This window comes from Theobroma umbraticum, unplaced genomic scaffold (assembly GCF_002168275.2).
Source record: "Theobroma umbraticum cultivar Fairchild unplaced genomic scaffold, ASM216827v3 scaffold_86.0, whole genome shotgun sequence".
Taxonomy (NCBI): Eukaryota; Viridiplantae; Streptophyta; class Magnoliopsida; order Malvales; family Malvaceae; genus Theobroma; species Theobroma umbraticum.
In genome coordinates, this window is record NW_018397263.1 from 2,178,727 (window position 1) to 2,189,973 (window position 11,247).

Sequence of the window (11,247 nt, forward strand, 5' to 3'; positions counted from 1 at the left end):
GGTATGTGAGACAAATGTGCAAGATCTATAACTCTTGTTAATTACCTAATTAATTACTCCAAATTAAGCTTAAGCAATGTCAATTCAAACAATTTGCTTGACAAAAATAGTTTCTTAAATTTTTAAAAAATAAAAAAAAGAACTCCTCGATATGGCACATATTTTTCTTTTTCCATAAAAAATATGATAATTACTTTTCTTGTTTTAAATGAAGAGAAATTTAGAAATGAAGTAAACGTTCTTGTTAAGTACTCGATACAAATATAAAATAGATATTAATACATAATTACCTAATCAATGTCAACCCAAAATTTTCACTTGTTTGTTGAAATTATTTAAATAAATTATATATTTTTTCTTGATAGAAAATACTTTGTTTTTCTTTTTTTGTGAATGAAGAGAAGTTAGAAATAATGTAGATTTAATTTTAAATTGTTTAATTAAATACATAATATAAATATAAGAAAAATGTTTCAATTAATATTTGATAGACTCGGTTTGATCTTTGTATAAAGTAAATTCGATTTTTTTTTTAATTTTTAAAATTTTAATATTGAACCTACTATTTGGACAACTTTAAAAGCTGGGGTCTTAAATTAAAGTAAAAAAAAAAAAAAGGAAAGGTAAATACGAACTTTAATTCTTCACCGTGTCAACGCGAGCGCTGCATGTCAGCTTTAATAGGGAGACTTGGATTCCCACGCCTAGGCATCTCCGTAGCTGTTACATCGTTGATCCCTCTCCCTTATTTCCAATTTTCTCCTTTTTGGTAGTTAACCAAGAAACAAAACCCGAAACGCCAGTTAGAAACCGAAATCTCCCAATCTAAATCCCACCTGGGAACTGCCCTTAATCTGAACTCCTCCAAAAACCCAGATCAAATCCTCAATCAGATTTCCACCATGGCAACACACCATCCATTAAAAGCGGTGACTTTAACCCATGTAAGGTATCAAAGAGGTGACCAACTAGGCCATTTCTTAGCCTGGGTTTCTTTAGTCCCCGTTTTCATTTCCCTTGGTGGCTTTGTTTCTCATTTTATCTTCCGTAGAGAGCTTCAAGGAATGTTCTTTGCGTTAGGCCTGATAGTATCTCAGTTCATTAATGAGCTCATAAAAAAATCTGTTCAACAAGCCAGGCCTGAAACTTGTGCTCTTTTAGAAATGTGTGATTCTCATGGTTGGCCTTCGAGTCACTCTCAGTACATGTTCTTTTTTGCAGTTTATTTCACCCTTTTAACTTGTAAAGGGATTGGTGGGATTTGGAATGTTAGAATCAAGTGGGCTGCTTTGTTTTTGCCTTGGTCTTTGGCTGTTTTGACAATGTATTCCAGGGTTTATTTGGGCTACCATACTGTCGCTCAGGTTTTTGCTGGAGCTGCTTTGGGGATTTTTCTTGGGGGGGTTTGGTTTTGGCTGGTGAATTCTAAGCTTTTCTGTTATTTTCCTCTCATTGAGGAGAGTGCCTTTGGGAGGTATTTTTATGCTAAGGATACTTCTCATATATCAGATGTCTTGAAGTTTGAGTATGATAATGCCAGGGCTGCTAGAAAAGGTATGGCTGCCAGAAAAGCTACGGCTTCCAAGAGCAGTTGATCAATAGGAACTCATCGGGTATGGAAGACTTTTATTATTCCTTTCTATTTTATGATCTTTTATTCTATTTGGGGAATTGAAAGCTTATTTTGTGATTTGAGATACTTTTGCTGTTGTTCCAGTTTGAAAATTCTTTCCTTAAATAATGCAGGGTAGGCTGTTTTTATCACATTTTATGAAGTAGGGATGCAATTTCGTAAATAATCTAGCATTTTTTATGTTAAATTGACAATAAAACATGCTTTCTCTGTTTTGGTAGGTCTGTAATCTTAATTATAGTCTCATTTTAATAAATACCATTCTAGTAGTGCTTTGCTTAGAGTGATTCACTCCTGTGTCTGTGTGTCATATAGAATAAAATCCCTTCTTCGCAAGAATATAGAATGCAGTAACCTCTGCTGTGTTTCATGGGCATTCCTTGTAATAAACTAAAAAATTCATGTCATCATAGATCATCAGATGTCACCAGTGATCCTGCTCTATCCTTTAAGCTTAAGGTCATTTCTCATCAGATACTAAGTGATCCCTTGCTTCTAATTAAATGTCAATCCAATTGGAAGTGAGTACCAACCACCAAGTGTATGCCTTTTGTTAAAAGGAGGTCTTTTTACTGCAAATTGCTTTGTTAGCTTTCAAATTATAAGTGAATACTGGTGTAGAAACAATCATGTTAGTTTTTACAAACAAGTGGCATAATGTTCTAGTCTAATTAAACTACAGTGGCTTTCTGAAGAAAGATTTTAGGATGTCTTGTATTTTTTGGTAATAAATTGTTTATTTGCTTTGAAAAGGGAAGTTATCAGGGCTGGTCAATAGACCTGGCTATGTTAAAGGTACCTGTGGTACGCTCACATGAGGAGTGTGATCTTTAGAAGGATGAAGCAATAAGAAGAATGTGAAACGATTATACTTATTGTGACAGGACATGATTAGCGGGATGACAAAAGAGAAGAGGTCTAGTGAATAGTTTCAGTTGGTGCAATAACTCAATTGTAGCCTATAGGAAAGGAGGAATTTTATATACGTTGAATGACTCTTAAAACTCCGTAGCAGGAAAATGGACTTTGGTTCTGAGAAAATTTCAGGTTAGCATTAGATACAGAAACTTGATTGTGGCATGGTAGCAAAAATGGCTTGTGTAGTTAGTTCTGGTGGTTTGGACGCTGTAACTATGCTGACATGAGGTTTAACTGTCATCTTCACGCATGATGACAATGTAGACTAATTTGTCTTCATAGTGCCCTTGAAATGTCTTCTGTTTGTGAAAAACAGAAGAATTATTTGCTTTGTGCTTACCACAGAGCTGGTTCTCACGCAAATGTATTTCAAGTATCATATTTTTTAATTTTTCCATCCTGTTGAGTTTCTGTGTTGAAGGTGCCTTGTTTTGACCAGTTCTTTGATGTTTCTGTAACTCCCTCTCTCACATTCTGTTTAAGTGATTTTTTATTCTAATACAGAATAGAGATTTGATATATCTTTGTAATGAAAGTGCTCTTCTTTCATTTTGCAGACCAGTATCTTCACCTCTGTGTTTCAAGATTCTGCTTCTATGCCTATAAATAATTCAATTATTAAGTGAATGCTGTTCTCATTATACGGCACTTTATGGATCATGTCCTATTAAAACTACTGCACAAGAAGCCAGATGAGACCATTGGTGTTGAGGATGCTGTATAACCATACATTAATAGCATGCTGCTGTTTTTTTTATTGTGGTGCCATAGTGAAAGAACCAACATATTGATCACACATCATTTCCTTATATTTTACTACATTTTGATTACAATCATTCTGTGTAACAGGTGCTAGCTTGCATCTAATGAAGATTTTCACTACATTTTATTTGCTATTGATGCTCAAAATATGGAGTTTATTTCTATCTTTATTGAATTCACTACGGTTTTCTTGTTGAGCTTGGCATGTTGAAATCTGAATATTAGGGTTGTTTGTTTATTATTCAATTAAACTATTGTTAAATGCTCATCTTCAGGGAAATGAGGTAGTTATGTTCTTTTGGACTTTCATATAACCCGGTGTCCCTTGCTGTTGACGTGTAGCCACGTTTGTGTCATATTCCTGTATGTGTCCAGCAAAAACTTTATGTAGGATATCATATTTGAAGTCATGAGATAGGATTTTGGATTGACATTGTGATTTATAGTCAAAGTAAATGTATCAGTCTCCATTTTACGATGACAATGGACATTCTATTGTCTACGTATAAGCTTTCCCTTCAAATCCTGACAAGTGAGAAAGTTTCCTAAAACACCTTTGCCTTTCATCTTCGGCCATTTGGGTATCTTTGTCTTCTTTGGACATTGTACTTGTGCTTCCCTTGTCTTGTTTAATCCATATTTCTTGCACTAACCATTAGTAGTATTTCTTAAGCAGTATTAGTTATTACAGCAAGTATTACCAAGAATGTAGCGTCTCCCCTGGATATTTACAGAAACTATCAACAAAATAGGGAAACAGTGTGCTGGTTATTCTTTGTTAACAACTTCCCATAAAAGTTGTAGTAGCATTTTCTACAGGGTAGCTGAGTCTCGGAGGTTGGTGCATGAACTTCTAATTATATTTTCATTTTAGTCCTCAAAATCTTTTTTATTATATTTAGTTCCCAATCATTTGAAGGCCATTAAAACTGAATCTTATTCTAAAAAGGTTTTCGTTTAACTAGTGAATGGTAAGTTTAAATTAGTTTGAAGTATTGTTAAGATTAAGTATCATTTATGCTTTTTTCTTTTCTAGATATTTACTATTTCGTATCAATGAGTCTACTCTCTTTAGCATTTAAGTCAGTATAATATATCAAAAATGACATTATGGTGTTTGTCTAAAGAGATTAACTCCTAATTTCATTAAAAAAAATTGATTATTGATGTCACAAGTCATTCGGGGAACCACAGAGAAACAACGAAACAAAGCCTCAAAGTACTTAGTACTAAATCGCAACAATCAAAAAGTTTCAAGTATAATGTTAAAACTTTAATAGTTACAAAGTACGTAAGTGCAAAAACTTTATAAAAAAAAATGTTAAAGTGCAAATATCTATAAAGTAATTTATCATGTTCTTACCGTTCGTGATTAATTGAACATTAAAATCGAAAAAAAATAACATTTATTCAAACTTTACAAGGCAATATTATTAAATTTTTTTGTTTTCTTTATATTTCCCTCTCTAACAAAGGATTTGGCCTAAAGGAAGATTCAACTGGGAAAGGATTTTTTATAAAAGAAAATCCTATTAACAAAGATATCTTTAAAAAAGGAAAAGGAAAAATTAAGAAAACAGAGAGACAGACATAAACCGAGGTAGGGTTTTATTCTAAAGACATAAACTAAAACCCTGGTTGGGTTCTAACTGTCGAGTTCACTGCCCCTCATTTTAGGTTCTTCCTTTTGTCTCTCTCTGTCTCTGTGTCTTCTCTGATTTGTTTCTTCTCTTCAATTAATTATCTGAACGGAACAAATTTCTTTCCTGGGTTTGGGTTCTTTTTGCAGGTAATTGAGAATGGCTGGGGTAAGAGAGATAACTGCGGCAGAGTTCCTGCATGTAAGTTTTTGTTATGTTCTAATCGCTGCTCGGTTACTGAGAAAGTGTGTGAATATGATATTCCACATTTGCGTTTTCCTTTGGTTAGCTACGATACGAAAAGGGTTGTGATGTTTCTTTGATTTTCTTATAAAACAAATGAAAACTATGATTTGGAGTTCTTATTTTTTATACTAATTGGTGCAGCCACAAATTATTGATTCAAATTGTTAACTTTCTTCTTGCTTTTTCTTTTTGCATTCAGGGTACAACTAGGCAAACTCTGTTTTTACAGAGAAATCTTTCGATTAAGCGAGGTAATTTATTATGGGGCAAGCTCTGTAATCCAAGCCGGATGGGGTATATGTTTAATACAAAAGGTGTTTCTTTGAGGTGCTCTGCTAAATCAAAGCCTAGAGCGACAGCCTCTGGAAATGTCCGTACCAGTTTGGTTGATGAGCAACCTGGATTGATTGAAAAGCCCGCTCAAGAGGTCATACATTTTTACCGTGTTCCGTTGATACAAGAAAGTGCAAACGATGAGCTTCTCAAATCGGTTCAAAGCAAAGTTTCGAATCAGATTGTTGGGCTGAAAACTGAGCAGTGTTTTAATATCGGGCTTGATTCAAATATTTCCAGTGAAAAGCTCTCCACGCTTAAATGGATTCTTGGGGAGACATATGAGCCTGAGAATTTGGCAACTGAGAGTTTTCTTGAGAAGAAGAGGCAAGAAGGGGTGAATACAGCTATAGTTGAAGTTGGGCCTAGGTTGTCTTTTACAACAGCGTGGTCCTCAAACGCTGTTTCAATTTGTCAGTCCTGTGGCTTGACTGAGGTGACTCGAATGGAGAGGTCTAGAAGGTACTTGTTGTATAGTAAGGGAGTCTTGCAGGAGCATCAAATTAATGAGTTTGCTGCAATGGTTCATGATCGGATGACACAGTGTGTTTATAGTCAGAAGCTCACATCATTTGAAACCAGTGTGGTTCCAGAGGAGGTTCGTTTTGTGCCTGTCATTGAGAAGGGAAGGAAAGCATTAGAAGAAATTAATCAGAAAATGGGTTTAGCATTTGATGAGCAAGATTTACAGTACTATACCAGGCTTTTCATGGAGGACATTAAGCGTAATCCAACAAATGTAGAGTTATTTGATATCGCCCAATCGAACAGTGAGCACAGCAGGCACTGGTTTTTCACAGGGAAGATTGTTATCGATGGACAGCCCATGGATAGGACCCTCATGCAAATTGTGAAGAGCACTTTGAAAGCAAATCCAAACAATTCTGTCATTGGCTTTAAGGATAACTCAAGTGCAATAAAGGGGTTCCTTGCTTATCAATTGCGACCAGTTAAGCCTGGAACAGCTTGCCCACTAAATGAAACAACTCGTGAAATTGATGTCTTGTTTACAGCTGAAACACATAATTTCCCATGTGCAGTGGCACCCTATCCTGGTGCAGAGACAGGTGCAGGTGGTCGCATTAGGGATACACATGCTACAGGAAGGGGGTCTTTTGTTATTGCAGCCACAGCTGGTTACACAACCGGGAATCTTAATTTAGAGGGATCTTATGCGCCATGGGAAGACTCATCTTTCTCATATCCATCAAATTTGGCATCTCCTTTGGAAATACTTATTGAGGCTAGCAATGGTGCATCAGATTATGGTAACAAATTTGGTGAACCTTTGATTCAGGGTTTCACTAGAACTTTTGGAATGAGACTCCCTAGTGGTGAGCGACGTGAATGGTTGAAACCTATCATGTTCAGTGCAGGCATTGGACAGATTGATCACACTCATATATCGAAAGGGGACCCTGAGATTGAAATGTTAGTTGTAAAGATTGGTGGTCCTGCATATCGAATTGGAATGGGTGGTGGAGCTGCGTCCAGTATGGTTAGTGGCCAGAATGATGCAGAACTTGATTTTAATGCCGTACAACGTGGAGATGCTGAAATGGCACAAAAATTGTATCGTGTAGTTCGTGCCTGTGTTGAGATGGGGGAGGATAACCCAATCATTAGCATTCATGATCAGGGAGCTGGTGGGAATTGCAATGTTGTCAAGGAAATAATATACCCAAAGGGTGCTGAGATTGATATTCGGGCAATTGTTGTTGGAGATCACACGATGTCTGTATTGGAGATATGGGGTGCAGAGTATCAAGAACAGGATGCAATCTTGGTGAAGCCTGAAAGCCACAACCTATTGGAATCAATCTGTGCAAGAGAAAGACTTTCAATGGCTGTTATTGGAACTATTAATGGTGAGGGACGTGTTGTTCTAGTTGATAGCTTAGCAAATGAAAAATGCCGTGCAAGTGGACTCCCTCCCCCTCCTCCTGCAGTTGATCTAGAGCTTGAGAAAGTGCTTGGGGACATGCCTCAAAAAAGCTTTGAATTCAAGAGGGTAGCTTATGCTCGAGAGCCACTTGATGTTGCTCCTGGAATCACAGTCATGGATTCGTTGAAGAGGGTATTGAGACTACCATCTGTATGTTCCAAACGGTTTTTGACGACAAAAGTAGATAGATGTGTAACAGGTCTTGTAGCTCAACAGCAAACAGTTGGTCCCTTGCAATTACCTCTTTCTGATGTTGCGGTCATTGCTCAAAGTTATGTTGACTTTACTGGAGGTGCTTGTGCTATTGGAGAGCAGCCAATCAAGGGGCTGCTTGATCCAAAAGCAATGGCTAGACTGGCTGTTGGAGAAGCTCTCACAAATCTTGTTTGGGCAAAGGTTACTTCTCTGTCTGATGTTAAAGCAAGTGGAAATTGGATGTATGCTGCCAAGCTTGAGGGGGAAGGAGCAGCCATGTATGACGCTGCTATTGCTCTTTCAGAAGCTATGATTGAACTTGGTATAGCTATTGATGGTGGGAAGGACAGTCTTTCCATGGCTGCCCATGCAGGTGGTGAGGTTGTTAAGGCTCCTGGCAATCTCGTAATTAGTGCTTATGTCACTTGTCCTGACATAACTAAAACAGTAACTCCAGATTTGAAGTTCGGAGATGATGGTGTTTTGCTTCATATTGATTTGGCAAAGGGAAAGCGACGTTTGGGTGGATCCGCTCTAGCTCAGGTTTTTGATCAAATTGGGAATGACTGCCCTGATCTTGATGATGTTTCTTATCTTAAAAGAGTTTTTGAGGGTGTGCAGGACCTTCTTGGAGATGGTATGATCTCTGCAGGTCATGATATCAGTGATGGTGGGTTACTCGTTTGTGCCCTGGAGATGGCATTTGCTGGAAATTGTGGCATTGTATTGGACTTGGCTTCTCAAGGGAAGAGTGTTTTCCAATCACTTTTTGCGGAAGAGCTTGGTCTTATTCTTGAGGTAAGCAAGAACAACTTGAATAGTGTGATGAGGAAGCTCAGCAGTATGGATGTTTCTGCTGAGTTAATAGGACAAGTAACCACCTTGCCCATGATAGAGCTAAAGGTTGACGGAATTACTCATTTAAATGAGAAAACTTCTCTCCTCAGAGATATGTGGGAGGACACAAGTTTCCAGCTCGAAAAGTTGCAGAGGCTGGCTTCTTGTGTGGAATTGGAGAAAGAAGGTTTGAAGTTTAGGCATGAGCCTTCTTGGGCATTGTCTTTCACACCTTCCTTTACAGATGAGAAATACATGACTGCAACTTTAAAACCAAAAGTAGCTATCATTCGTGAGGAAGGAAGCAACGGAGACAGAGAAATGTCGGCAGCATTTTTTGCTGCTGGTTTTGAGCCTTGGGATGTAACAATGTCAGACCTTCTTAATGGAGCTATTTCTTTGCACGATTTCCGTGGAATTGCATTTGTTGGAGGTTTTAGTTATGCTGACGTGCTTGATTCTGCAAAAGGTTGGGCTGCGTCCATAAAATTCAATCAGCCTCTTCTCAATCAATTTCAGGAGTTCTACAAGCGCCCTGACACTTTCAGTCTTGGTGTTTGCAATGGATGTCAGTTAATGGCTCTGTTAGGGTGGGTCCCAGGCCCCCAAGTTGGTGGTGTTTTTGGTGCTGGTGGGGACCCCTCGCAGCCAAGGTTTGTTCACAATGAGTCTGGACGGTTTGAATGCCGCTTCACAAGTGTGACTATAAAGGATTCTCCTGCTATGATGTTCAAGGGAATGGAAGGCAGTACATTAGGTGTATGGGCTGCCCATGGTGAGGGAAGAGCATATTTTCCTGATGAAGGTGTTCTGGATCGTGTACTGCATTCAGATTTGGCTCCATTAAGGTATTGTGACGATGATGGGAATCCAACAGAGGCTTACCCCTTCAATTTGAATGGTTCTCCTTTAGCAGTGGCAGCAATTTGTTCTCCTGATGGTCGACATATAGCCATGATGCCTCATCCAGAACGCTGTTTCCTGATGTGGCAGTACCCTTGGTACCCAAAGGACTGGAATGTGGACAAGAAAGGCCCTAGCCCCTGGTTACGGATGTTTCAAAATGCCAGAGAGTGGTGCTCATGAGTTTGGTTAGTTTTCCATTTATTTTACTAACCAAATGAATGCATAATTTATATCCAGCATTTTTTATGTGAAAATGAGAGAAAGCATCATCTATACGTGTGTCTTGGATGAAATCGTGTGATCTTAACTTATGCTGCATGATGTTGGGTTTTCATCAAAAAAAAAAAATCATATTGTAAGTGTAAAATTTCAGAATTTATGTAGTTAAAAAAAAAAGAGAGATTTCCTCCAATTTTAGTTGTGTGGTTATGGCTCTTTTGATGTTTGTGGTTGGTTCTTTGCTGCTGGCTGTGTTTGTCCCTGCCCTGGCCATGCTCTCGGTTCTGCTGCTGGGTGCTTTTGGGTTGGCATCTAGGATTTGGATTTGGCCATTGAGTCTGGGGTTTTTTCACTGTGGATTGGTTTCTTTGGTGGTCTTGCTTTGTATGGTCATGTACATCTTCTTTTGTTCATTGCCATCTGGGCTAGTGAAAAGTGCAGAAAGTATAGGTTGATGCTCGGTGATAATTTCTGCTCTATTTTAGGGGCAGTTAGTTTTGTTCTGCTCCTTGAAGGAATATTGGGGGTATGCTTGTCTCTTATGTAAAGGTATATCATCCAATACCTCTGTGAGTTGATTTTGTCTCTTTTGTTTCTGATGGAGGGAACTTTTTCATTCCCCAAAGTTTAATGAAAGCCACTTGATAACTTTCAAACAAAAAAAAAACATTTATATAAATTCACTTTTTCTATGGCAGGTTATTGAGATGCAAGGACAAATGAGAGGAAGTATAGTGGTCGGATGCTTCATTTGAGTTCGATTTGGAGATTTAGCTGTTATCCCGAAATGTCATGAGGACATTTGGAAAACGTCGCTTAATTTTTGCTTCATGCTGACTGATTACATAGCTGTTTCTTTATATTTCTTCATCATCTTAAGTTTCCAACAGAGCTGGTTCTTTATATTTGTTCATCATCTCAAGTTTCCAGCTGTGGAGGTGCTTATTTGCCCTATTTGGGCAAACTTTCTTCAGTGTGTTTCAGCTCTCTCTCATAGCTATGACAATTGTCCTTTTTAAATTGTATTATATCATAAATATTTTGGGAGCTAATACATCTTCATAAATGTGAACTATAACTATCTTATTTCTTTTGTGGAAGTTTCCATAGCCAATAGTTTCAATTGGAGACTGCATTTGGACATGAACTATATAACAGTTGTGAAAAAAGGTTGGCATACAGACAGACAAAAACGAAGTTGAAAGTGACCTGCAGAACACAAGGTTATGCATATAAATGTCAAAATGGTTTTGAAATTCAAATGGTAATAGACTGGTTTGGCATTTCCTTTAAAACCATTTTATATTCCCAGAAGCCTACTAAATTTGATTTCAGACTTCCTTTTATTCCACTTTAAGGGATTATGCCAGAGGTGAGTTCTTTGGTAGAAAAATCTTCAGCATATCTCACAAAACCATTGTGAAAAGAATAAACATGACATATAATTAAATTTTATTAGGAAAGATCTTTGTTATGGTTTTATAGTTATATTAAAGTTAAATTCAATTATTACTCCTACTATATATGTCTTTGAAAAAAATATTTTACAGCTTAAAATTAACTTTTTTGGTTAAAAATTTAAGCTGTCCAATCAGACAGAAATGGTAATACAA

The 11,247-nt window shown here is 37.4% G+C and overlaps 2 protein-coding genes across 5 annotated transcripts; both read left to right on the plus strand.

The window, feature by feature from the left end:
• The first annotated feature begins 695 nt into the window (after nucleotides 1-695).
• LPPGAMMA (Phosphatidic acid phosphatase (PAP2) family protein) lies at nucleotides 696-3,510 on the plus strand. The gene is made up of 2 exons (XM_021433759.1): nucleotides 696-1,613; nucleotides 3,109-3,510. The coding sequence occupies exon 1, from the start codon at nucleotides 903-905 to the stop codon at nucleotides 1,593-1,595; it is 693 nt and encodes a 230-aa protein (XP_021289434.1). The 5' UTR covers nucleotides 696-902; the 3' UTR covers nucleotides 1,596-1,613; nucleotides 3,109-3,510.
• A 1,243-nt stretch (nucleotides 3,511-4,753) lies between these two features.
• On the plus strand, nucleotides 4,754-10,734 carry PUR4 (purine biosynthesis 4). Of its 4 annotated transcripts, none has more exons than XR_002445519.2 (4): nucleotides 4,754-4,990; nucleotides 5,103-5,154; nucleotides 5,399-10,183; nucleotides 10,333-10,734. XR_002445519.2 is itself a non-coding variant. In XM_021433428.2 (4 exons), exons 2-3 carry the CDS (start codon nucleotides 5,113-5,115, stop codon nucleotides 9,593-9,595), a joined length of 4,239 nt encoding a protein of 1,412 aa, XP_021289103.1. In that variant the 5' UTR covers nucleotides 4,755-4,990; nucleotides 5,103-5,112; the 3' UTR covers nucleotides 9,596-9,600; nucleotides 10,333-10,734. The 4 variants fall into 4 exon arrangements, 3 of the variants coding, with proteins under 3 accessions (XP_021289103.1, XP_021289105.1, XP_021289104.1); XM_021433428.2 differs by having other exon boundaries at nucleotides 4,755-4,990; nucleotides 5,399-9,600; XM_021433430.2 differs by having other exon boundaries at nucleotides 4,755-4,913; nucleotides 5,399-9,600.
• The last annotated feature ends 513 nt before the right edge of the window (nucleotides 10,735-11,247 follow it).

Bases quoted from the DNA above. Each gene is read 5' to 3' on its own strand.
- LPPGAMMA (XM_021433759.1), top strand. From the start codon at position 903: ATGGCAACACACCATCCATTAAAAGCGGTGACTTTAACCCATGTAAGG.
- PUR4 (XM_021433428.2), top strand. From the start codon at position 5,113: ATGGCTGGGGTAAGAGAGATAACTGCGGCAGAGTTCCTGCAT. The intron at 5,155-5,398 runs GTAAGTTTTTGT...TTTTGCATTCAG, and splicing joins CTGCGGCAGAGTTCCTGCAT to GGTACAACTAGGCAAACTCT.